Raw genomic sequence first — 25,743 nt, 5'->3', positions numbered from 1 at the left:
TTGTAGTTATTAGTGAAAATTAAGAGCCAGATTTTTAGATTTGAAGGAGATTAAGATTAGTTTCAGATAACTATCTTACAGAAAACATAGGAATAGGTAGTTATTAGGAAAGCAATTTATGAGAAGCTATTATTGAGAATATGAAATCAAAACAAGAATGTCATTGACTATTTCTAATAGATGGGGAATGTAAAGGCATTAACTGTGTCAGATTAGGAGGGAAAATAGTAAACTTGTAACAATAGCAAAATATCTATTTCAATGAAAAGGGAACAGAAATATATGAAGTGATCAGAAAGACATTCTTGTTTTGATAGCTTCAGACCAGAGGAAATTAAAAAAGCTTTTCTTTTTTTTTTTTCTTCTGATTTGCTTTATTTCTAAGCTAGAACAGGTAAAAAAAAAAAAATAACAAGACAGCACCAAGCAGCTGTTTACCTTAGAGTGGTTTAAAGAACCAGAAATTGTGAAGGAGGAAAAGATATTAGCAAGTTAGAAAAAGAACTGAATATTGTTAGGATAATATGTTATAAACCACTCTAATGGAAACAAAACTTTGATAGCTATGCCTTGGTGCAGAAAGATATTCTAAGGCTATAAGTAACCGAAACCAAGATTAGAGCATTGCAGAATAAAATTGCTCAGTTTACTAACGATATTCATTTCAAAAGATCCTTTAGTTACAGCTTCCAAGGTACGCTGGGCCTAATGAACAAAAAAAAAAAGAAAGACAACATGGCATTTAACAAAACATCTTTTTTTTTTATTTCAATGACAGTATTTATGCAGCACAGCTTTTCAGAATGGAGAAATCTCTAACACAGTGTTTCTACACAATCTCTGAATGGGAAGCGGGGAAAAAAAAAATAATAAAATAAATACAAGAGAATTTCCCAAATATTGTAACTTTTTAAAAACTAAATAAATTGATAGTTGTCTGAATAGAATTTAAAAAAGGTTTAGGAAAGGTATCCAGCTGTAGAAACTATGCCAAAACAAACTATGGAATTGGGTGCAGCTCCTGTCCAACCCATGCCAGCAGGGAAAATGGATGTTAAATGATGATGATGATGATGATGATGATGATTTAAAAGGTGTAAAATTTACAGGGATACCACAACTCCAAGTCTTGTGGTTTGCCTCTATTTCTTTTCATGCTTGCATGGAGCGAGGTTTATTGGCTCAACTGCTCTGAGATCTGGATGTCCTTCATATTGCTAAGCCATTCAAATTTGAAGCACAATTACAAGATGTCTAAATTATTATCATATCAGCAACAGAAGAGATATAATCTGTAATTGAACTAAAGACATCTTTCTCCCCAGTTACAGCTTCTTCCAGTGTTATTACTACTCTCTCCTAGATAGGAAGTCTTTATAAGCATTCCATGCTCAAGTATTTTCTAACAACACTGCAGCCATCTTTACCACAATCACTGCCATCATCATTGCTTTACTGTCTACCTTTAGATAATTGCATGAATTAGATAGGATTCGGTGAATCAGTTTTTCTACAGTCTTCACAGGAGGTTATAATAAGCAACTCGTGTGATGGTGATGTTTGTTTGCTGTCATGACAAGGAGACAGAAACAGACAGACCTCAGGCTTTTCAGTTTCTGCCAACCAAACTCACAGAGTATTGGTCAGCCTGAGGCTAGAGCAGAAGACCCTAGCCCAAGATGCTGCACAGTGATGGCAGACATGTTTGAACATAGCCAGATTGAATGGAGACCAACGAGAAAAGGGGAAGCTGCTGCTTAACTCAGAATCTATGTAAGAAGAAATGGGTGCCATGTAAGAATGCTGCACCACTCGCTATAGTAGCAGTGAAGGATGTGAAATCAATCACTTATGGATTATGCACACACAAAGACATTGAACACTTACTTCAGTTGGTAAATAACAGGTCTTCTCTTCGATTGGTTCCACTTCTTCAGGAACGACAACTGAGCTCACATAATCTTTCTCCCGTATAAAGATTTTGGCATTTGTTTCATCAGCACCCAGTCTCAGACGTACTTCCAGAGGGATCTCATCAATTCCGATTTCCCTTTCCCCTATGGAAAGAAAAAAAGGGATTTTATTTCATAAAAAATAAAAAGGATAAAATTACAAGAAACAGTCTATTAGCACAAAATTACACGTTTTAGTTTTGGAGAGTAAAGGTAATTAAATTGTTCTTTAAATTAACATTGAACTGGAAATAACAGTCATTATATTAACAAGTTTCATTGTATAAACATTAATTTAAACAAGATGGTTTGATATCAACCAGCTGCACTCACCTTCAGCTTCCGTGACTACATATAGAGAAAATTCATCAGCATCATTCTCCACCTATAAAAGACAATAACGTAATAATAGAAAACAGAAGCTATTAGGTCGCTATTAGAATAGCTAGTACTACAGTTCTCCTTACTTCTAAGTATCTAAAGATAACTATTAGCTACTCTAATAACCATTATAAATGAAGTCAGTTGAGTGAGTTAATAACTCTCTAGATTACCCAACATCATTATATAAACCAATGAGGAAGCTTCTATGTAGTTTCTTGGCTAGCTAGAAATTGCAAACAAGTCTGTCTCAAAATACACACTATTAACTTTATATATCATCATCATCGTTTAAAGTCCATATTCCATGCTGGCATGGGTTGGACGGTTTGACTGGGGACTGGCAAGCCAAGAGGTGGCACCAGGCTCCAATCTGATCTGGCAATGTTTCTACAGCCGGATGCCCTTCCTAACGCCAATCACTCCGAGACTGTAGTGGGTGCTTTTTACATGGTACTTTTTACATGGGAGCTCGTCAGGCGGCACTGGCATCGGCCACATTCAGATGGTGCTTTATACGTGCCACCGGCATAGGAGCCAGTTGGGGCGGGGGGCATCGACCACATTCAGATGGTGCTCTTTACATGCCATTATCATCATCATCATTGTTTAACGTCCGCTTCCCATGCTAGCATGGGTTGGATGATTTGACTGAGGACTGGTGAACCGGATGGCTGCACCAGGCTCCAATCTGATCTGGCAGAGTTTCTACAGCTGGATAAATTTTTAAGGTAGAGCAATTATATATATATATATATATATATATATATATATATATATATATAAGAAAGTGGTGGTGGTCATGGTTGCCATTTCTTAGAGTATGGGCCTGGTAAATCAGGCACTGATCTGGGAGCTAAACAACAACATTATAAAAACCTTAATTCTAATTTTTGTATAAACCCTTACTTGAAATGTGATAATTGGTAAAACAAAGGTGAAGTAAGGAGTTTGGTAAAGATGTTAGATAAAGAAACAGAGAAATGTGAGAGAAAGGAGGGGGAACAGTCAATATTGACCAATGTCAACTGTATATTTATATATATACACTTCTACTCGTGGTGGTGGTCTCTCATCACTTTGACAAATGAATGTTCAGCAAGAGACAGCTAAAAGACAACCATCAACCAATGGCTGCCTGTGTCTACTGAATGTAAATACAAACATTGGAAAACAGGAATGAAATTAAAAAAAAAAAAAAAAGTGATGGAGTCTGTTAGAAGATTCAGGTTTGTGTTGACTAACTAGCAAATGACTAGATTGGCAAACACTATATTAATAAATTAATATTGTGCTTGCCAATCTAGTTATTCATGGTTAAAAACAAAAAAAAGAATCAGAACCAGTGTTAGCTTGTTTCTAAAAGTAATTAGTCTAGCTTGTCTTGTCTTTCTCACTCACCTGCCCTCCCACCCTCTCTCTCTTTCCACCATTCACCTCATCTGCTTAAGATGTTCAGGTATCTAAACAGGTTTAGTTTGACAGGTTTCATTTGAAAACAAAATAGGGAGCCTTCATGAATTACAGATCAGACCCAGTTTATTCTCTGAATAGAAACCCAATTTATTGAAGATGTGGAGGGGAAAATGGTGGTTGTTGGTCAAGCATTGGTTTACCCAGTGCTTTCAGAATGTAAATTCACTGAAGATATTTTGTTGAATCTGTGTCTGAGTAGGACCCTTTATTTGGCATACTTCAGTTAACCTACAAATGAGGAATAAATATCAGAACTAGTAGCAATTGATCCAAAAGATGGGCTACAAATTCACTTGTGAAGGGATACATTTTTTTTTTTTTGCTTAAGTGAAATTTTTCTACTTATAACAAACCCTTTTAAACCAAATTGCTGTTGTTGTTTCACCCCCACCTCAAGCATCCCTGATTAAACAAGCCTTTGATAATCCTGCCTCCTTTTCCAGACAGTGGTATATAGAACCACACTGGCCAATGAGTCTGTAGGATGGGTTCTACCAAAATTTGAAAAAAATCTCACTAAGAATTCTAGTTTAGAACCTGAAATTAAATATCTTTTTAAATAAAGCATAAATGCTTACATGAAGTTCAAAAAAAGTGTGTGAATTTTCCTACCAAATAATTCTGTTGAGGGTTCCAGAAGATTGACTTAAAGTTATAAAAAGCTAGTAATTTCCACCCTAAGTAGAACCCTCCAGAAGTCAAAATGGAACTTTGCTGCTCAACTCTGTGGGATGGTCACTCATCCTTTTCTATGTCATCTTTCAACAAACTGAGATGCTGCTTGAAGCTATGCCAGTCAGCATGTTGACAAGGCATCCTCATTCCTTCTACATATGTTGTTCCAATAACAAATGAATTGTCTTCATATTACTATTTAACATGTTGTGAAAACTTGTACTTATTCCATCTGATATCTCTTGAATACTGTTCTATTTCATCAACTGCTATCATCATCATCATCATTTAATGTCCATTGTCCATGCTGGCATGGATTGGACAGTTTGACTGTTCTGGCAAGCTGGTAGGTCGCACCAGATTCCAGTCTGATTTGGTATGGTTTTCTATGGCTGGATGCCCTTCCTGACACCAACCACTTTACAGAGTGTAATGGGTGCTCTTACGTGCCACCAGCACAGGTGCCATTTTACATGACACCGGTACCTGCCATGACTGCGATTTTGCTTGGTTTGATGGGTCTTCTTCTTCTGCTGTATACATATATATATATATAAAGGCAAATGTTCGAGGTTAATAAAAATGTATGAGAACTAATACCAATATGAGTTTGGTCATTATGAACATAATACACAGTACACCAAATGCTGCTATTCATCAATAACTATTTAACAACCTTAATATTGCACTAAATGTCCTTCTTTAAATGAGTAGATTTTGATTTGGGAAAGATTTGGCTATTATTTCTAGTAGTTTTAAAATTGGTTTGATTTAATCAGTTGTCCAAGTTAGTAAGAGAGAGAGAGTGAGAGAGATAAAGAGAGAGCAAGAGAGAGAAAGAGAGGGGGGGGGGGTGATACTAACCTTGAATTTCTCAAGCAATGTTTTTATAACCAGTGGTACAGTCATTGTGCTGTTTACTGTAACACTAGTACAGCTGCCAATCACTGGAGTGAAAACACGAGTCTAGTAGAAAGAGAAAGAGAGAAAAAAAAAAAAAGACACATAATCATGACATGGCTTCTACTAACTTAACAGAAATCACACAAGATCAATAACAGTGTAAAGGGGGGGAACTGACTTGAGGCCAATGAAAGGCATTTTGTTCTTTCCTTACTAGTAATTCATAACTATAGCAATCAGCAATAGATAATAGAATATTTATAATGAGGTTGCTATCCTGACACACACACACACACACACACACACACACACACACATTGATATGTGTAGATCAAATATGAATAATTTTTTTTTAAAAAGCTATGAATTATAACAAAGGATTTACATCAAGAACAGCTAGTACTGTGGGGTTTTTTTGGTGATGGGGTGAGGGGTGGGTGGGGGTATATTTACTGTTTATATTTATTAATCAAATATACATACACATTAGTCTTTATTATTATTGAGTGAGAAGAGCAGCACATGTAATCAAAGTGACGCTGGGGTACAAATACTATTATTGGTTTCAGCCAGAAGCTGTGGCCATGCTGGAGCACTGCATGATTTCCAATATAAGGCAAAAGAGTCACATATTTTGAAGTAATGGTATAGTTGATGACATCAACCCCAGTAGTTGTTTGGATTTTATTTTATCGACTCCTGAGGAATGTAAAGGACTGTTAACTTGGCAGGGATTTGAACTCAGAATGTAAAGGAATGCAAGTAAACAGTGCAATGCGGCTTATTTGCTCCACTGTGAACACCACACGTCTCTTAATGGGTCATTACATCAAGACTAAAAGACTTTACCTCCATGCGTAGTGCTGTAAGTTAGATTGCTCTCTAAGTCCACACAACACTCTCCAAGTTATTGACTTTCAACAGAAATCAATGATACACAGGATTCCTCAAACCAGGAATTAAACCTGCATTGCAGAATTGATTTGCCACCTTCTACCATTCTACAACGCTGGCACAAAAGTAAACAAGTGAAGAAATAATGAAGTGCGGATATGGCTTCATGGTTAAGAAGCTTGCTTTGTTACCATGTGGTTTCAGGTTCAGTCCCGCTGTACAGCACTGAGGGCAAGTGTCTTCTATTATAGCCAAAGATTGACCAATGCCTTGTGAGTGACAGAGGGAAACTGTATGGAAGACCATCTGTGTGTCTGTCAACCGACACCATTTGCCAACTCAGGTTTCTTTTTTATTGTTTATGTCCCCATAAATTAGTAGTTTGGCAAAAAAAAGACCAATAGAATAAGCACCAGGCTTAAAAAGTAAGTACTGGGGTCAATTTATTCCCTTAAAAGCTGATGCTCCAGCATGGCTGCAGTCCAATGACTGAATAAAATAAAGAAAAAAATAAAAGCATAATGATGTTGTCAACAATATTTCTTTTGAATTTTCAGAAGAAGGTGAAAAAATAGTGAAGAAAGAAAATATACACAAGAAAGGAATTTAACCCTTTTGTTACCATCAGCTTGATTTCAATTAGTTTTGAAAATAAGGAAGAGTTTAATAAAATAATCTAGTCATTTATGTCATTATTAAGCTGGTGTTTGGAACATAAATGAACATGGAATTTTGATGAATATTTTAAGTTGATGCATTTTAAACTATGAAGTTTGCATCAAAAGGGCAGTCTCAGGCAGGTTGGTACCGAAAGGAATTTAGGTGATGCTTTGCCCAACACAGAAACTGCAGGAGTTGCTCAGAGGTTTTGCAAGCTCTTCTAAATCCATTGCAAAGCTGGAAGCCCTTCCATATCATCAGTAGGTACCTCAGAGTCACAAGTGTTTTGCCCCTTGGCCTGTATGCGCTACCTGAGTAGGGCAACAGGGACTGAGCTAGTCTTTACCCACGGATGGGTTCTACTTGTAGTCCCTTATCAACCCTAGCTGTCTTGAGCTAGTTCCATCTGCTGCACCCATTTCCTTGAGGATTTTCTTCAGTTGTCTGAGTTGCAGAACTATCTTCTGCAGGAAATAGGGTACTGACAAAGATGGAGGGCCACAACAGCCAACTTCAATGAGGAATGGGGCCCACATGCCAGCCCTTGATAAGGGCTTTGTTGACTAAGTGTTGATATTTTGATTTCTTTACTGAGTGCATAAAATGAAATTTCTAGGAAAGGAAAACTGAATCTCACATCATAATTGTAAATATGTCCGTTTATAGAAGCTCGTTTCCACTTGCTTGGTCGGTCAGCTCTGTAAGCAACTGTGTTGGATTTGCGAATATTTCGACGTCGGACAACACCATCTAAATTAGGTATGATTACACTGTCATCCATGCCATATTTGGGGAGAGTTGGTGGTGGAGATTGTTCTGCCTGTACAAAGAAACAAACAAAACGGATTTTACAATATATCATTATTATTATTATTATTATTATTATTATTACATAAGCTCTATACATCAAACACTACACATCCCTTCTATGTTTGTTTATATTTTTCAAATTGTTGTAAGAGAACACAGACAAAACATACAACAGAGCACATGACTAATTTAAAGCAGCTGTGATGCTGCAAATGTATCAGATCGACAAGATACACTTAAATCACAACACACGTGTGTACGTGTTGTGTGGTCTTTAGTTTTATTTCCATTTCTTACCAACTGCAAGAAAAAAATAAAAGAAAAAGCTGGTTTCTAACCTAGATTCAAGGCTTCGTCATTGGAATTTCCACAACAGAGTACTTGCATATGTGTGTGTGTGTATATGTATAAGTGTTTGGGGCCAGTGCACGTTCAGGTCTGTAGGTTTCATTTTCATCATCGTTTAACGTCCATTTTCCATGCTGGCATGGGTTGGACGATTTCATTGAGGACTAGCAAGCCAGGAGGCTGCACCAGGCTCCAATCTGATCTGGCAAAGTTTCTACAGCTGGATGCCATTCCTAACACCAACCACTCTGAGAGTGTAGTGGGTGCTTTTACATGCCACCAGCACGAGTGCCAGTCACACGGTACTGGCAACGGCCACGCTCAAAAAGGTGTTTTTTATTACATGCCACCTGCACAGGAGCCAGTCCAGTGGCATTGGCAACGACATATGTATACTCTTATGTATAGTTGCATGTCAAGGTATGTATATGTATTTATATCCTAAACTTTTGGAAAGTCTTATATATTTTGATAGTTCCAGTGATGACTTGTGTCTGTAATCTAATTAGCATTCTTCTGCCTGGTTTTGAGAACCCTAATTTCTCAATTCTGGTACTGAGGCAGTTGGTTACATATCCAACTGGCCCAATAATTCCAGGTATAACCCTGGTACGAATGTAATGAAAAGCAAAGTTTTCCTCTGTTGCAATTCCAAGTTTCTCATTTGTTTTTTTTCTTCTACCATTTATAACTCAAAGATGTACAAAACTGGTTCATTTCTTTGAGTAGTGATGGAATAAGTAATAAACTTCAGAATTTCTTACTCTGTATGGTTCTTCATGTGATTGACCAAAACTTACCTGAAGGATAACGTATACTAAGAATGGAGTGAATTATTAGCTTTGTAGAATATTTTACAACTTTATCAGTCAATATCTCAAATCCAAATACACAACTGACATTTACAAAGTTATAATTACAACAATGCAAACTTGATATCTAACTGAAAGAAATATCTGGCAAAATAATTGGAATTGTTGGATATCATTGACAAACAAATCTGATTTTGACATTTAAATAAAATAAATTTCTCCAATCAATCAGTAAATAACTATTTAGGAAAAAATAAAGCAAAATTAACTTAGGATAAACATATATAATTTATGTATGATAAAAATAAAGGAAATCGATATACACACTAGTTACAGCATTGGTTTAAACTAACAATGTGTGTATATCATATATAATGTATACATAAATGTAGAATGGCTTTAGCTGTAGGATTCTGTCTCAGAGAAACTTCTCTATAGAGACTTCATGTATTAAAAAACCTAGCATACTCTGAATAATGTTAGAAGACCACCAGACACTGGTGCTTCAGCTTGATTTCACCCCTTCAGTGACAGACATTCTCAGTCATTTGGATCTGGCTAAGGACTTCGGTTCCTCAGGAGTGCCTATCAAAATGAAGCTGAAACACCAGTGTCTGATGGTTCTCTAACATTATTTAGAGTATGCTGTGTTTTTAACATCTAAAGTTTCAAAAGAGAAGTTCCTCTGAGAACAAAATCCTAAAACCAGCACCGTTCTACATTTATGTATACAATATAATGATATGCATATCATTATTATAGAAAATGATAATAAAAATAAAGGAATTTATGTAATAATAACAATAAATGTTTGCAAATGGTGGAACAATAAGCATGCTGTGAATGTTTCAGAAAGAAAACAAACTACAGAGACTACATAAAGAGCTACTAAACCAGTTAAAATGAATTTCATTTTTATAATCTATAAATTAAATTGCCAAGCCATCTTGATAAATGAATTACAGTTTTAGATCTCTGCAAATTGAAAAGGTTTTACCATACGATATTGCAAGCTTGACCTAAAATCTTGTAGGTCATGGCTGGCATATGTCAAAGATTTGCCATCAATGATCTATGAAGTTGCTTGACTTGTTAGCAAAAGCAGTAAAATTTCTTATAAAATCCATTTAACAATCTTCGTTAAAACAAAGAAAATAAATAAATAAAAAGATGGTGATGGTTAAGATGTCTTCAATTTTAGATTTACTCCATCAGAGCAAACAACATTAAACACAGTTTGTTTTCCTATATCAGTCATGACAGATTTTGTCTTGTTGCCACTGGCTACTTGCAAATGGCAAAACCAAAGAAGGAAGAGATGTGCACATCTAATATTCTCACTGCAGCTGCTGGACAATTTTGGTCCTCTATTGATACACATGTTGTCATCATCATTTAATGTCCATTTTCCATGCTGGTATGGGTTGGATGGTTTGACAGGAACTGATAAGCTGGAGAGCTGCACCAGACCCCAATTGTCTGTTTTGGTATGATTTCTATGGTTGGAAGCCCTTCCTAATGCCAACCACTTTACAGAGTGCACTGGGTGCATTTTATATGGTGCCAGCATGGATTATGTAATAATAACAATAATTTATATATACATTTTTTTTTGTAACACCAGCACAGGTGCTTTTTATGTGGCACCAGCATAGGTTGCAGTTAATTAGGCTTTATATGACATATCTGCATTAGGTATGATACACAGATTGCTATTAGTAATAGTATTACAAGCTGAAAAGCTAGTTCTAAAATCTCTCTAAGCAATGATTGCAGTAGTTGTAGCAGCAAGTATTTGTAGTCACTTCAACATGGCTGTTCCATCCGAAAGGACTTAACTGTGATTGTTTAACCCCAAGAGAACATCTCTGGCTGGCTAATGATGCACAGCTGCATCTGATGTATTGCTTGCAATGTATCGGATGCAGCTGTGCATTGTTAACCAGCTAGAGGAGATGTCCTCTTGGGGTTAAATAATCGTAATAAAGTCCATTTGAATGGAACGGCCATGTTGAAGTGGCTACGAACATTACTTAATAATAATAGTGTTAGTTTTCCCAAAATGATTAAATGCACGCATTTGTTAAAAGGCATGGGTTTATACTGAAGAGTATAAAAGAAAAGATCAAATCAAGCAATTAAAATGAAAATTAATTAAATGTTAAATTTTCCCCTCAGAAACATCAAGGTAGTAGAGATAATGTATTTCATGTTAAGATGACATCCAGATGTGAAATAATTACAGAAAGACAAATAAAATTCAGCATCATATTATACTACAAAATAACATACAATATGATGTTATATCATATCACCATATTATATATCATCTTCTGCTATAAATATCAAGGACAACTGAATACAACTTTAGAAGGTATCAAGTGAAATGATTCAAGGACATTTTCACACATCCAAATGTATTCTAATAAAGTTTATATTTCACTATCATAAAAACTAATCAAATTTGTAATTACTTTAAACAAAAGTTTTAAGTTACTATTTTAATTATTCTTAATTTTGTAAGTTAGTTCAAATTGCTAGCAATAGAAATAAGGCAGTTTCTTTTGGCTAATCATAGTTTTTATAGTGAAAAATGTCCATGAAGGAGATTTTAATGTAAGATTCTCATGGACAATATATTGTACATCTATATTCTATTATTTCTTCAGAAAGTACAGTGAAGTCTGCATGCGACTAAGGAGGCCTAATAAGACTGAAATAATTCCAAAGTTATCTCCCTTCCTTGTCAACATGAATGGAGTGAGATACTATTATCTTTTCTTCACAGTATTCTTTCATTCTTTTACTTGTTTCAGTCATTTTGACTGTGGCCATGCTGGAGCACTGCCTTTAGTCGAGCACATCGACCCCAAGACTTATTCTTTGGAAGCCTAGTACTTATTCTATCGGTCTCTTTTGCCGAACCACTAAGTTATGGGGACGTAAACACACCAGCATCGGTTGTCAAGCGATGTTGGTGGGGACACACACAAACACACACACATATATATATATATATATACACACACACACACACACGATGGGCTTCTTTCAGTTTCCGTCTACCAAATCCACTCACACGGCTTTGGCTGGCCCGAGGCTATAGTAGAAGACACTTGCCCAAGGTGCCACGCAATGGGACTGAACCCAGGACCATATGGTTGGTAAGCTACTTACCACACAGCCACTCCTGTAATTAGTTTTCATTACATTATTAATGCTCATTGCTCCCACTAATTTGTTGTGTTTCTATGCAAATGGCCTCACTTCATCTAGCTGTTGGAAACAGTAAACTGAATTGTCTGACATTATCCAACTTTAAACCAGGGCTATCAATCATCTTGCTCCGTCCTATAAATCAAAAGTGAATTCTGTCTGGTTTCAGATTACAGACCCGAGTCTGATGACTGATGTAGAATAAACTATTCTATGTTAAACTCATCATCAGGAAGATAAGTTGGTGGAGTCACAAGAAAGATTAAACAAAAATTGTAACAGAAACAACTTCACCTGAGCTGCTATGAAAGTAAATTGTAGCTCAAGGTAAATCAAACTAATGTACACTTCACTAAAAGGCCACAGACTAATCAAATGTGTGTGTGTGTGTGTGTGTGTGTGTGTGTGTGTGTGTGTGTGTGTGTGTGTGTGTGTGTGTGCACGCGTGTATGTGTGAGTACGTGTGTGATGCGTTATGAACTATCGCTAAGTGTGCACAAAGTGAAGAGTGGTAGTGCTTAGAAGTGACTACTGTCTAAGGGTACCTCATACTCAAAGTCATACTCAGTAGAGTTAACACGTAAACTTAGTAGCATAGAGTCAGACTTTGAATCAGAAAAATCATCATCATCATAATCTTCATCGTTGTCATCGTAAATGTCATCAAATAAACCAAAGAGCTGAAAAGAAAAGGAGTAGCATGGCAATAGTTTACAAAGAGCATAGCTAGGTTTACACGGAGTAAGTAATACAGCAATATAGATTAGTGCACAGGGAAAATATGGTAGCCCGTGTTCTTAACCACTATGCCATATGTCCGTGGGCATATGGTGTAGTGGTTAAGAGCACAGGCATATGGCGTAGTGGTTAAGAGCATGGGCTACTAACCCCAAGATTCCAAGTTCGATTCCAGACAGTGACCTGAAATAATAACAACATCAAAAAATACGTTAGGAATGAGAACTCAAGTTCGAAATTTCCCCAAGACACCTGATGAAGGCTGGAGGGTATATCAGCTGAAACGTGTTAACAACAAACAAGATGAGGACAAATATCCGTCAAATGTAAATAATGTACATAATTACTCATTTCTTAAATATAGAACTGTAATGCAACAAGAGTTGTAACAAAATAATATAATTACAGCTGAAAGAGTAACAAGGTAACAACAGAATATTTAAAGCCAAACAAACTAACAACAATACAGTTAAATTACTTGGGAGTTGCTGAATTTCAAGTTTCTTCAAATCACTCCAACCTAACAAAGCACTCACCCCTGACAAGGTCTCTTTCTTTACTCTCAGTCATTGAGCCCTAAAGTTGTTTTGGTTTTTTAGTTTTTCTCATTCTGTAAGTGGCTATCAGAATCCACTGACTTGATAATGGTGTGCAATTCTAAAGGGAACATGTTGGCCTGACAACTAATAACCTATCACTTTCATTTTAAACATCTGAAAATACTTAATCTCTTTCTCCCTTCCCCTTTTCAGAAACTACTCATAAAATTTCCTGTAAAAGACATCCTTAAAGACTTATTCTTCCATAACATACACAAGTTAGTTCTTGCTTTTCTGAGCATCAGCAAAAATAATGTTATCTCCCACATCATTACATGCTTAAGTTTTACACCTACCGGTAGAATCCATCTCATCTCTTTGATCAGAAGTTTCCTGGTAGATGATTCCAGGCCAGCCAGTGTTTTGTTAGGGATCTCTCGAGACCCCATTTCTGGAATTATGCAACTGCTGTACACAGAAATATCCAAGACAACATCCAAAAGCCATTTAACAAACTGAACTAAAATTTACTCAAAGACATTGTTTCTTCTTCATTTTTTCTGTGACAGTTCCTCTGAACCAAGAACCCAATCTACTGAAGCCTCATCCGAGGCACCAGTCTCTTCCCTTTAGTCATCCCAATGTGCACCCCCCCAAGGCCTTGCATTAAATACTTTATCTAATCATTCTTTCACAAAGTTGCCGTTCTCTGAAATACTCTTCCTGCCTATGTTGTTGTTTAACCCCAGGCCAATCCTCACCAAGCAGATCCATGTGTGACACAGGGCTTTCCAGCCCTAACCATCCCATTGTTTTATCCATATAGGACTTCATTGTTCAATGTGTCTTTCCCTTTTGTAAGATAGTGACGTGGGATTTGAGGAAATTCACATTTTCAACAAGTGCTGAAATTTAGTTCAAATCCAACGACAACCACTTCAGTCTCACCAATGTGAAAGCACTCCTCTTCCTCACTAATCATTGAAATGAAATGAAGAAAAAAAAAAAATTAAAATAGAAGCATTCTAGTAAGGTCACAAACAGATGAGTTACAATAAGAGATAGGGGTTACAAGATGTTAGAATTAACACAGGCATAAAATATTTATACTGGAATAACAATATGCATTAGCTTTCAATGTCATTAATTTAGACACTTCATAGAAGCATTATAAAATGTACCCAATCCATATTGTAAAACGGCTGATAAATGGAATGGGAACTTGTAAAAATTATAACCCCTCCCTCCACATAAAACCGTTATGTCTTCTCTTTCATAAAAGATTACTTTTATCTGTTATGAATGCAAATGAGCTAACATCACTCTTAGTATTAGACACACAATTTATTTCCATCCCTTCAAAATAACACCCACCACAAAAAATCTATTCAATTGAAATAAATGATTTCATATACAAAAGTATAGAAGTTATAGTCATTTCTCATTGACAAGACAAAAAACAAAAGTGGCTCTATTCTTCAGCAGATAAGATTGTATCCTTCAAAAGCAGAATATTCCAATAATGAATCCCTTCCAAGGTAGATTACTTTACAAAAAAGTTAAAATGGATTGAGGATAAAGATTCATTGGCCAAACCTCCATTACACTATGGGATAGCATCATAGCATTAAGAAGTGGATTTCTTATAATTAAAAAGGTCTATTTTTATTTCTATTGGAGCAGGAGGCGGGGCTCTTGCTGTCAATATATTCAATAAAATATATATTTGTTAAAATTAAGACATTGAGAATCAGATTTAGTTTCCTGACTGACTTTCATTTTCCTGTTTGAATTCCTCTTATAAAGAAGAAGCTGGTTTCTAATGAAGAAATTAAAGATTTCCATTGTTGGGTTTCAGATAAGTTACATGTCCAATTATTTATTTCTAATTCATTCATCACTGATTCAGGATAACATTGGTCGGTGGCCAGTCAAAGACTGCTTGAACTGCAAAACCACAACACTGACCACACACACACACAGTGCTTAGCTACCCAAAAAACACTGACCATTGCTTGCGTTTACATCAATGGGTTGCAAGGCTGTGTATTTGCAATAGAAGCTTATGTACTTGTACCCATCAACAGGAGACCAGCAAACAGGAAAAAATGCAAAAGTACCTGATCCAAACAAACAGACAAATGTGTTCTTTACAAGAAAAGGTAGAAAATCAAGAAAATCCAAATGAGTGAAGCTTTGCTACTGTAGGACACAAATTCAGTGCCAAAGACTTTACAAGGTGTAAAGGACAAGATTCATTTATCACTGTGTTTTTTCTTTTTGAAGCCAAATCCTGTGATAAATGAGGTTAAGTGAATTTGTTACTGTATTTTTCACTGAGTACATTTGCAAAGTGACAGTTAGCTGGTCACTTTCTTTGCCTGCTTTTTGGCACTTCTTAAAACATTTAGCAAGGTAGCCAAATGCACCTATAATTATAGCTACAAAGGTAAATTTCAGAAACACGAAGAAAAAAAAAGAAAAAAGAAAAGAAAAAGTTTGTCAAAAATACTGTAACACAATAATGTGTAAAGTGTAAAATAGCGATTTCCTAAAAAGTAAAAAAAAAATTGCCCTCAGATTTTTTTTCATTTTCCTATTTAAAACAGGCTATAAAAATACATAAAGCCAGCCCTTCCCCTCAGGATGATACAATAAGAAATACTGGTACATTTTACTAAAGCATCAAGTAATGTGAGTTAGTGCAGCTCCTTAATTTGCCAGTGAACTGGAAGAACTAATAGAATAATAATAACAATAGAGTTATCGTCCTAAATCAACCTTTTATGGTAGCAGGAGACATATCAAGTAAATTGAACTGCTTGCTTTGTGGAAAGTGAACCTTTTGACTGGTTCTCTGAAAACTGACAAATACCTTTCTATATATGAGGCTGCAAAGGTATTTTTCTTTTATGCTGTAGCCCCGCTCCCCTTTTTTTCTTGCTGCGACAGCACCTTAACTATACTAACACCATTAAATTACTACTATTCATAAAATGAAAGATTACATGTTAACATGCATACAACACTTATCTATCAACTTAGCTCCAGTATGCAAGCAAACAAAAAAAAAAAAGGTGGGGGGGGTTAAAATAAAGACAAAACATCTTCGTTACAAAATCTATTCTATTGCCAACCTTATTTCTTGCACTTTTAATGTCTGCTTGAATTTAGAATTATAAATAAATAGATTAAAAAAAAAAAAAAAAAAATAAAATAATGGTTTCAAATTTTGGCACAAGGCCAGCAATTTCAGGGGAGAGGGTTAGTTGATTACATCAACCCCAATCCACAACTGGTACTTATTTTAACGATCACAAACGGATGAAAAGCAAAGTCAGCCTCGGACGAACCTGAGCTCAAAGCATAGAGGAAATGCCACTAAGCATCCTATCTGGCATGTTAGCAGTTCTGTCAGCCATCTTAATAATAATAATAATGATAATAAACCTTTCTACTATAGGCACAAAGCCTGAAATTTGCAGGGAGGGGTTAATCAATTGTATTGATGTCAGTGTCCAACTGGTACTTAGTGTATTGCCCCCTCAAATGGCTGGAAGGCAAGGTCAATCTTGACAGCATCTGAACTCAGAACGTAAAGATGGACAAACGGTACTAAACATTTTATTTGGCTAATGATTCTGCCAGCTCACCACTTAGTAATAATAATAATCCTTTCTGCTGGAGGCACAAGGCCTCAAATTTGGGGGGAGAGAGCCAGTTGATTAGATTGACCTCAGTACGCAACTGGTACTTAATTTATTGACCCCAAAAGGATAAAAGGCAAAGTTGACCTTGGTGGAATTTGAACTCAGAACATAGCGAATAATAAAAATAATGATAATTCTTTTATTAGCCACACGGGCTCACATACAAAACATTGACATACAACATAAAAGACAAATACAGGACGATGCAATGGTTTTTTGTGTGTGCACAATAACAAAAAAAATTGAATAAATTAAAAACTCCCAATGGGGGGGAGGTGCTTTAAGGTCCTCATGGAAAAACCCACAAAAGCCATGGGTGCCTGAACAGGGCAAGAGCCTGCTTTTTTTTTTACAGGTGCACGCTCAGAATTGGTTCTTTCACAGTGGCCATTCTTCCAACATTCCCCCACCTTTCAACAAACTTGCTACAAGGCAACACTTCCCTCTCCACCGTCAACTAATAATAATAATAATAATAATGACTGTATCTGTTAAGTATGTCGAGTACAGTTTTGAAATACATTACATACATGGAAAAACTAAAAAAAGAAAAAAGAGAATTATTTTAACAGATTTCAAGATACTTCAGCACATATTTCTTTACCAAAAATGCATTAAAAAAATAATGTGAAATATGCATTAAATCACATGTTTTCAAAGGAATAAAAACAACCCTTAAGAATATTGAAGACTTAAATATTTTTATGCTGCCAAAATTCATCTTAGTTTTATAAATGCTGTTCGATAAAGAAAAAAAGAAAAAGAAAAACTGGTTTAGTTTGTTGACTTAGCACATATTTTTCACGTAAGATACTTTCTTGTTTGAAATTCTCAAAGAAGTGGGTTGGTTTCTATGAAGAATCAAATGCCCATTGCTGGAATGGATTGGTAAAGTGTCTGCTAGCTGGTCTCTTTCTTTGCCTGATTTTCAACACTATCACTTACACATTTAGTAACATAGCAGTGTACACTTCTAATTCTTAGTGCAAAGGTCAGTTTATATTCTGGATATAGAAATTCTAAGTTTTAAAGAAATTACATGCATGTATATGTGTGTACACACACACACACACGAGTACATGTAATGATTGAAACTGTGATGGAAAAAAAAAAGCAGAAGCATTTTACATGTATATTTTATGATACAAACAATGTTTGATATTCATGCCCACACGCACACACATAAATAGAGAATACATGACAAGCTTACCTGTGGTTCTTCAGCATCAATATTAAGGCCATTACCAGTTGGAGTAGCATAATAGCTGTGTCTCCATGATGCAATTGGTGGTACAGGGACGTCATCACAATGTTTTAACTGTATAGGTATAGTAACTTGCCAATATATCCGTAACGGACCTTCTAAAACATCAACACCATTTACCTGAAATAATTAACAAATACTTCTAATTAGAGTTAATAATTTTGATAGCTGTATAATCTTTAAGATTTTTTTTATTCTAGAAAACATACAGAGATTAACTACGTATGCAATCTTCAATAAAAATCCTTTGAGCCTAACAAATTATTCCGTCGCTGCTAAAATGTTTAGGAGTGAATGAGATAGATAAATCATAAATAATCAGCCTCTAAATTATCTACTCACATTGGCCCCTTGAGCCACTCCTATCATTTGCTACAGCTATCTCTGTCCCATCTCTAACTATTTCCCACCACACTCTTATGAAACATCCCCCCATACCCTATTACCCTGTCTAATCCCCTCTGTACCACTTATATTTACTTATATTCATCCCCACTGTACCCTGTAGGTATGTCCCAATACATCTCCACCATCATCTCTCTCTCTCTCTCTCTCTGCCTGTCTTTCTTTCTCTCTACCTTTATCTCTTTTCTCTTCTTCCTTTCTCAATTGGAGTAGTGACTTCAAATGCTGATAAAATGCAACCCCAACACACAGACATCTGGTTCTGTAATACCATAGTTCTACCAATGGTTCTCTATGTCAATGGAAGAGCACTGTGGAAGTCAACAGAAAGCTAGATGCGTTCCACCAAAGACACTTGAGGATTCGAAGAATGTACCATCAGGATGCATGTAACCAATGAAGACATTCAAAAGAAAGCCAATACAAGACTGCTTAGCAAAATCATCACAGAATGAAAATTAAGATTAGTAGGTCACAGACACTGGCCACCAGAACAACACTGTTGTTAAAACAGCTTTCAAATGGACACTACTGGAGGGAAAAATGTAAGAGAGATGACCAAAAAGTACAGGGCATAGAACATTCATAACCTACACGAGAGAGGCCACTATCACATGGCCGGTGCAGAGAAAACTGCAGCCGACAGAAATCAGTGGCATCAGCTTGTTGCCCAATGTTCTTGAGAGTACAGGAAGTGCTGAACTTCACTAAAGACTTTTGGTCAATTATTTGTAGCCAAATTCATTAATTTGCAGATGTGAATCCCACAAAAACCTTTGAACTGTTCTTTTTTTTTTTCCTGTATGCATTCCAGTTCAATGGCTGTGACCATGCTGGAGTACCACCATTATGATCATCTTTTCAATATCCATTCTCATGTGGTTGGCTTTTGATGAATAAAGGAGTCTGATGTTGCTGGTCTCTTGTGGTGATTATTGACTCATCTGGAATCTTGGATAGCAGAAGTCTAGATGCTACTTGAAAGCATCTACCCCCCACTGTGTGTAGATACCTCAGGTTTTATGACAATACATTAAACTGCAGTGGGCCCTTGCATCTCAAGCTATTGGAATACCTGTTCCTTTTTACTCTGTACAAAGTAGTCAGAACCTTTAGCAATCCGCTGGAAGTGAGGTGTGTAATTCTTGATGCTAAAGTTTGGTACCAAACCCTCCAAGATTTTCCATATGTACATCACTAGATATCTTTCGCAACTACACTTGAGAGAGTAGAGTCATAATTCTTTCAGCCTCTCCCAGAAGCTCAACTGTCCCATTAATGCAATCTTCTAGGTGTAGCACCATTGAATTGCTTCAAGTTCCAGTATTAATTTGACACTGTGGAGTGACCATAGTTAACAGCAGTAATCAGATGGGTGGGGGTAAATGGTATAGTTAGTGTATCAGGATTTCTTTCAGCCTATTCTATTGACTTTATCTGCTTCTCAGTAAAGACCATATTTAGAGAGCTAACTAGAATGCAAAACTGATATGACTAATTTCTAAGTAGGTACACATGTTCAGATTTAAGAGGAAAAATGAATGAGTGTAGTGTTTCTGCAATTTTTATGTAGAGACCTAGATGAAGCCATACAAACCTAAAACAACCAGAAATTGAAACCAAATTGCCAATAGATCGCCTCTACTTTGCTCTGTTCAACAAGCCTCTATGTGGTTATTTGATCTGCTAGAAATAATAGTTAAATGCTGTCTAATCCCACTCTGCTGTAATGAGTAAGAAAAAGACATCTCAAGTAATATGTCAAGCCCTCAGACTCTTAGGGCCAGTTACCTGGTTTCCATGATATATAAGTGACCAAGATCACAAGATTCAACCTGGACGGGAAGCTAATCCATCACAGGGTTAGTCGCTCACAGCTGAGTGAACTGAAACCACATCAAATAAAGTGTTTTGCTCAGGAACACAATGCAGTACCTAGTCCAGGAATTGGAACATTGGAACTACGATCATGCAATGATGCCTTAACAATTAGGCCACAGGCCTTCCACATTAGACAACTTCTCAAAGAGGAAATAAAATGACTTTGCTAATGGAATTGGTCAATAAAACAGGCAGGATTGTAACTTCAAGCTGCAAAATATTCATAATACTTATTTACAATTAAAAAGTAAACAAATGAATAAAATCATTGTAACAGCTAAATAAGTAGTAGAAGTAGTAGTAGTAGTAGTAGCAGCAGCAGGGTATATGTAGTAGTGGTGCATCACTGCAGCCACCATTTATTGGGGATTCCCTAACCCTGGCAGATAATGCCTTTGCACCACTCGGTTGACAACTCTCCAAGCCATGGGTGTTTGGGTAGTCATTGCTGGTGAGGGTTTTACAAGATTGGGAGTACAAACCCTACCTAACCTCTTTTAGTCACCCTATTTTACGACACACAGAGGAAACAAGGGGTCTGTTCTTTGACATGCTGGTCCCCACACAACACTAGATCAACATGAAAGGAAGTGTTTTACTCAAGAACACAACATGCCACACAATCTGGGAATTGAACCAATGATCTGGAGATCATGAGTGCAACACTGTAACCAATACTAAGCCACACACCTTTATATATGAAGAATGGTAAAAAAGTTTTAAAAGAGAGAAAAAAAAAACAGAATGAGTATAGAATATGTTTCTATTTAGAAGCTACAGAGTGAAGTTAATTGGCTTCTATAGAAATGGTAATGTGGTTAAGAAGTTGGCTTTTGAGCAGTTTGAGAATTTCCATCAAGCAATGGAATTGAAGTATTTATTCATCAGTCATCTAAGCAGCTTGGCCTTTATTCTGTTGAATCATTCACATAGGTAGCTATATCTTAAGACAAAGTTTAGAAGTAAGTAAATTTATGCAAGCTATGAAGACCCTAATCCAAATGAACATTAGCACTATGCTCTCAAATCAAAAGAGCAGAATGAAACCTTAAAAAGTAGATGTGTGAGAATCCCCCTCCATTCCTTCCTAGACAACGTTTAAATGATGACAACATAAAGGTAATTAAACATGAAAATTAGCAGCTGAACAGTTTCCCATTAAAAGTACTCCAAACCTCACTTTAATTTAATATCCAATAACATTATCATATATATATATATATATATATATATATATATGTATACCAGAGTAAGCACATAAATGTGTAACAAGGTGGAAAAAAGAGTACTCAAATACCAGAGGTAGAGTAATATGCTTTATTTAAAAGCAGCAGAAATATAACAAAAGACTGTTACTCAGAGTTTCACGTTCCCATTCATCGGACAGTTTTGTTAGAAAATCTAACAAAACTGTCTGATGAACAGGAACGTGAAACTCCGAGTAACAGTCTTTTGTTATATTTCTGCTGCTTTTAAATAAAACATATATATATATATATATATATATATATATATATATATATATATATATATATATATATATATACACACACATATATATATATATATATACCTATATAAATTTCTGGTCTTATTATTTATATGACTGTCATAATACATCATGTAGATAAACTGATAAAATACTGATTAAACATGCTAGGTCATGTCTGTGAAAGAGTTTAACCAGATTAATTTCACTTCAGTGTAGCTACCAATCATTACCAGCTTAACATTTGCCTTTCTCCCTAGTAGTAGTATATCTCTCCACAAATCCCTATCATTTCAAATCTCTGTAATTCCCTCGTCTCCAATATTTCTTTTCCTGTCACTGCAGCGTCCCCTTACACAGAAAACCACAACAGAAAACTCAACACCCACGCACCACCGAAGAAAAGTTCAATGAAATGTATTTAATTTGTGTTGCTAACAAATACCTTTTCCTACAGACATGCCTCATCAAGTTTTTCAGACATACATATTGAAACATCTGGCAAAGGAAAAACATACACCTAATTTTTTCAGTTTAGCCTCTCAACCCCCTGCTAACTATTTTCTTTCACAACTTCCAAGTCTGTCTCTTATTTCATATTTATTACCACACTATCCTACAGACATGTTGCCTGCAGTCTAAATCTAAATGAAATTCTGCCTCAATAATTGCCTCTGTTGGAAAATAAGCCTAGGTTAGGTTTCCTGTCATCATCCAACCATAGAAAAACAACACAATTCATAAAAATAAAAATTCTAATCAACAGACAAGAATTCAGTGAAACCATTATTATCAAATATTAAGAGGAGCAGAAATACTGAAGGGAGGGAAAAGAAAACAAAAAAAACTTCTGTCATGTTTATCAAGAGCACCTGATGTTGGAATAACTAATTTCTAACTGATTTTGTCTGATTTTTATATTAAACTATTGATCACGTCAAGCAAACAGGAAATGGCAAAAAAATGGTGGAAAATTATTTTAGTTTTCTCAAAAGCAGGGAACTGACAGAACTGTTAGCAAGTCAGATGGGAATGCTTCATTTTTACATTCTGAGTTCAAATCTTGCCTAAATCAACTTTGCCTTTCATCCCTTAAGGGTTGATAAAATAAATACCAGTCAAATATTAGGGTTGAAGTTGTCCCCTCCCTTCAAACTTGCTGACCTTGGACCCTGCAATAGACTGGCATTCAGTTCAGGGGGAATGTTGTGATCTTAGTCACTTGCATGCCATAGAAACTGGTTAACTGGTCCTATGAGTCCTAGGGCTCGGGAAGAAAACGACAGCAGTGAGTGGGATATGTGGAGTGAAATTGCACAGATACAACGTTAATAGCACCATTTGAGCGTGATCGTTACCAACGTCGCCTTCCTGGCACTTGTGTCAGTGGCACGTGAAAAGACATTCGAGTGAGATCATTGCCAGTGCCGCTGAACTGGCTCCTGTGCAGATGGCATGTAAAATACACCATTTTGAGCATGGCCATTGCCAGTACCTCCTGACTGGCCTTCGTGCCGGTGGCATGTAAAAGCACCCACTACACTCTTGAAGTGGTTGGCGTTAGGAAGGGCATCCAGCTGTAGAAACTCTGCCAAATCAGATTGGAGCCTGGTGTAGCCATCTGGTTTCACCAGTCCTTAGTCAAATCGTTCAACCCATGCTAGCATGGAAAGCGGACGTTAAACGATGATGATGATGATGATAACAAACACACACACAATTAACCAACTGTAACTATAAGTTATTTGCTGATCTCTCACACACACACACACACACACACACACACACACACACACACACACACACACACACACACACACTCTCTTACTAATTTGTTTATGGTCAATAATCAGACATGGCTATCATTGAAACTAGACAAACATCAAACTATATTATTGTGATTATTACAAGTCTTGGGGTAAAATAATTTACTTGCCTTAAGCACTCTAGCAAGCATAAATAAAAGTATCATTCTCTGAATTGGATACTTGATATATGAAAGATTAATTAACTGAAAAAATTCCATGCTCTAATAATCTATACTAATTTTCAGAATTATCTAATGCTAGTGTTTGAAAATGGCTTTCATTATGTAATTTGTTGACAATAATGGTGTTGGTTACATTTCCAACAATAACAACATAATCACTGGTTCATTGCATTTCTAATGGCGAGAGGACCAAAGAGGGTGGGGTGGGGGGGTCTAACATGATACAAAACAAATATTTTTGTTTTTGTTTCTTCCTCAATATACGCCTGTGAATCTCACACACACACACAACTTCCCCACAGTTTCCATCTACCAAATTCTAATTGCAAAGTTTCAGTCAACCTGAGGATATGGTAGAAGACACATCAGAATGGGATGATTGGGTGCAGATGATTTGGCATGGTTGTTTGGATATGCAACCCATTTTAGCAAAAGTATTTTTTGTGGGGAGCAAACACATACATGCAAAAGCTCACAGAAATGTACACGTATGAGAGAGAGAGAGAGAGAGAGAGAGAGAGAGGGGACACACACATTAAATCAAATAAATCAGCATTGAATCAGTGATGCCAAAACGGCTGTACCAAAATGGCTCACTCCCAAGACACTTGCCCAAGATGTTGCGCAGTGGAAATGAACCCAGAAACACAGAGTTGCAAAGCAAATTTTCTTTCTTCTTACTACATAGATTAAATTGTGCTAAAACATTCCTTGTATCAAGGAAACAAATTTGAATCAATCAGGAAAAGAAACAAATAAGTTAGTATACAAGTGAAAAATACAAATGTTAAGTAGAAAGCTGAAGTTTTGGCAAAACGCTTCATTTCACAGCAGCTAAACACAAAAGTTAGAAGCAAAAAGGTTTAGTAACAGTAAATAGTAACTAAACCTAGCATTTGTTGAATGTATGCTATTAATTAAGTCATTTCTCCTATCGGAAAATATTGGCTTCAAATTTTGGTATGAGGCCAGCGAGTTCAGGGCAGGGGTAAAGCTCATCACATTGCACCAGGGACGTGCTACCTAGGTAGGCAAGGTAGGCACTGCCTACCTTGAATAAAATAGATTGATAGCAACATTTTCCTTTTATGGCAAAATATGCACCTAACTCAATAAAATTATGAAGGTTAGTCAGATTACTATGCATAAAATGCAAAATATTTTATTTTTTTGTGGATCAGGTAGGCATAATTTGCTTCTGCTTTCAATTTCAGTATTAAAGCTATGCATAGTATTACTGTGTACATTCCTACAACACCATTTTCTTTATGTGCTACACGCGGCTGTGTTTTGCTTATTTTTTTTTGGGGTGTTTTACTACATAAAGGTCACCAACTGCCTACCCTGAGTAATTACTGACGGCACATGCCTGTATTGCACCTAGTGCTCAACTGGTACTTATTTTATTGATCCCTAAAGGATGAAAGGCAAAGTCGACCTTGGTGGAGATAAAGAAGGATAAAATGCCACCAGTATGCTAACAATTCTGCCAGCTCACCACCTTTGCCAATTACAGATATTAATCAGATATTGGAGGCAGACAATGAAGCAATAAAAAAAATAGCTCTGAGGATATTTATAAAGAAAAAATTACTAAAAA

General features: G+C 36.2%; 1 protein-coding gene across 19 annotated transcripts in view; it reads right to left on the bottom strand.

Moving 5' to 3' along the window:
* The window catches only part of LOC106870574 (uncharacterized), a 152,821-nt gene that overhangs the window by 3,513 nt on the left and 123,565 nt on the right, over nucleotides 1-25,743 (bottom strand). For 4 of the 19 annotated variants that reach the window (XM_089355628.1, XM_089355633.1, XM_089355627.1 and 1 more), the window contains 7 exons: nucleotides 18,325-18,498; nucleotides 13,016-13,048; nucleotides 7,579-7,761; nucleotides 5,349-5,450; nucleotides 2,286-2,337; nucleotides 1,888-2,057; nucleotides 655-705 (listed from right to left, as the gene is read on the bottom strand). In XM_089355628.1, the coding sequence (XP_089211754.1) occupies nucleotides 655-705; nucleotides 1,888-2,057; nucleotides 2,286-2,337; nucleotides 5,349-5,450; nucleotides 7,579-7,761; nucleotides 13,016-13,048; nucleotides 18,325-18,498 (765 nt within the window). Of the gene's footprint in view, nucleotides 1-654; nucleotides 706-1,887; nucleotides 2,058-2,285; nucleotides 2,338-5,348; nucleotides 5,451-7,578; nucleotides 7,762-12,672; nucleotides 12,808-13,015; nucleotides 13,049-18,324; nucleotides 18,499-25,743 lie in introns of all 19 variants that reach the window. The other 15 variants (XM_089355621.1, XM_089355623.1, XM_089355620.1 and 12 more) reach the window with 4 other exon arrangements.

This window comes from Octopus bimaculoides, chromosome 7, assembly GCF_046866305.1.
Source record: "Octopus bimaculoides isolate indiv1 chromosome 7, ASM4686630v1, whole genome shotgun sequence".
In the NCBI taxonomy this organism is placed as follows: Eukaryota; Metazoa; Mollusca; class Cephalopoda; order Octopoda; family Octopodidae; genus Octopus; species Octopus bimaculoides.
Note: the sequence above shows the minus strand (reverse complement) of the source record. Positions and strands in the feature narration are given on the sequence as shown.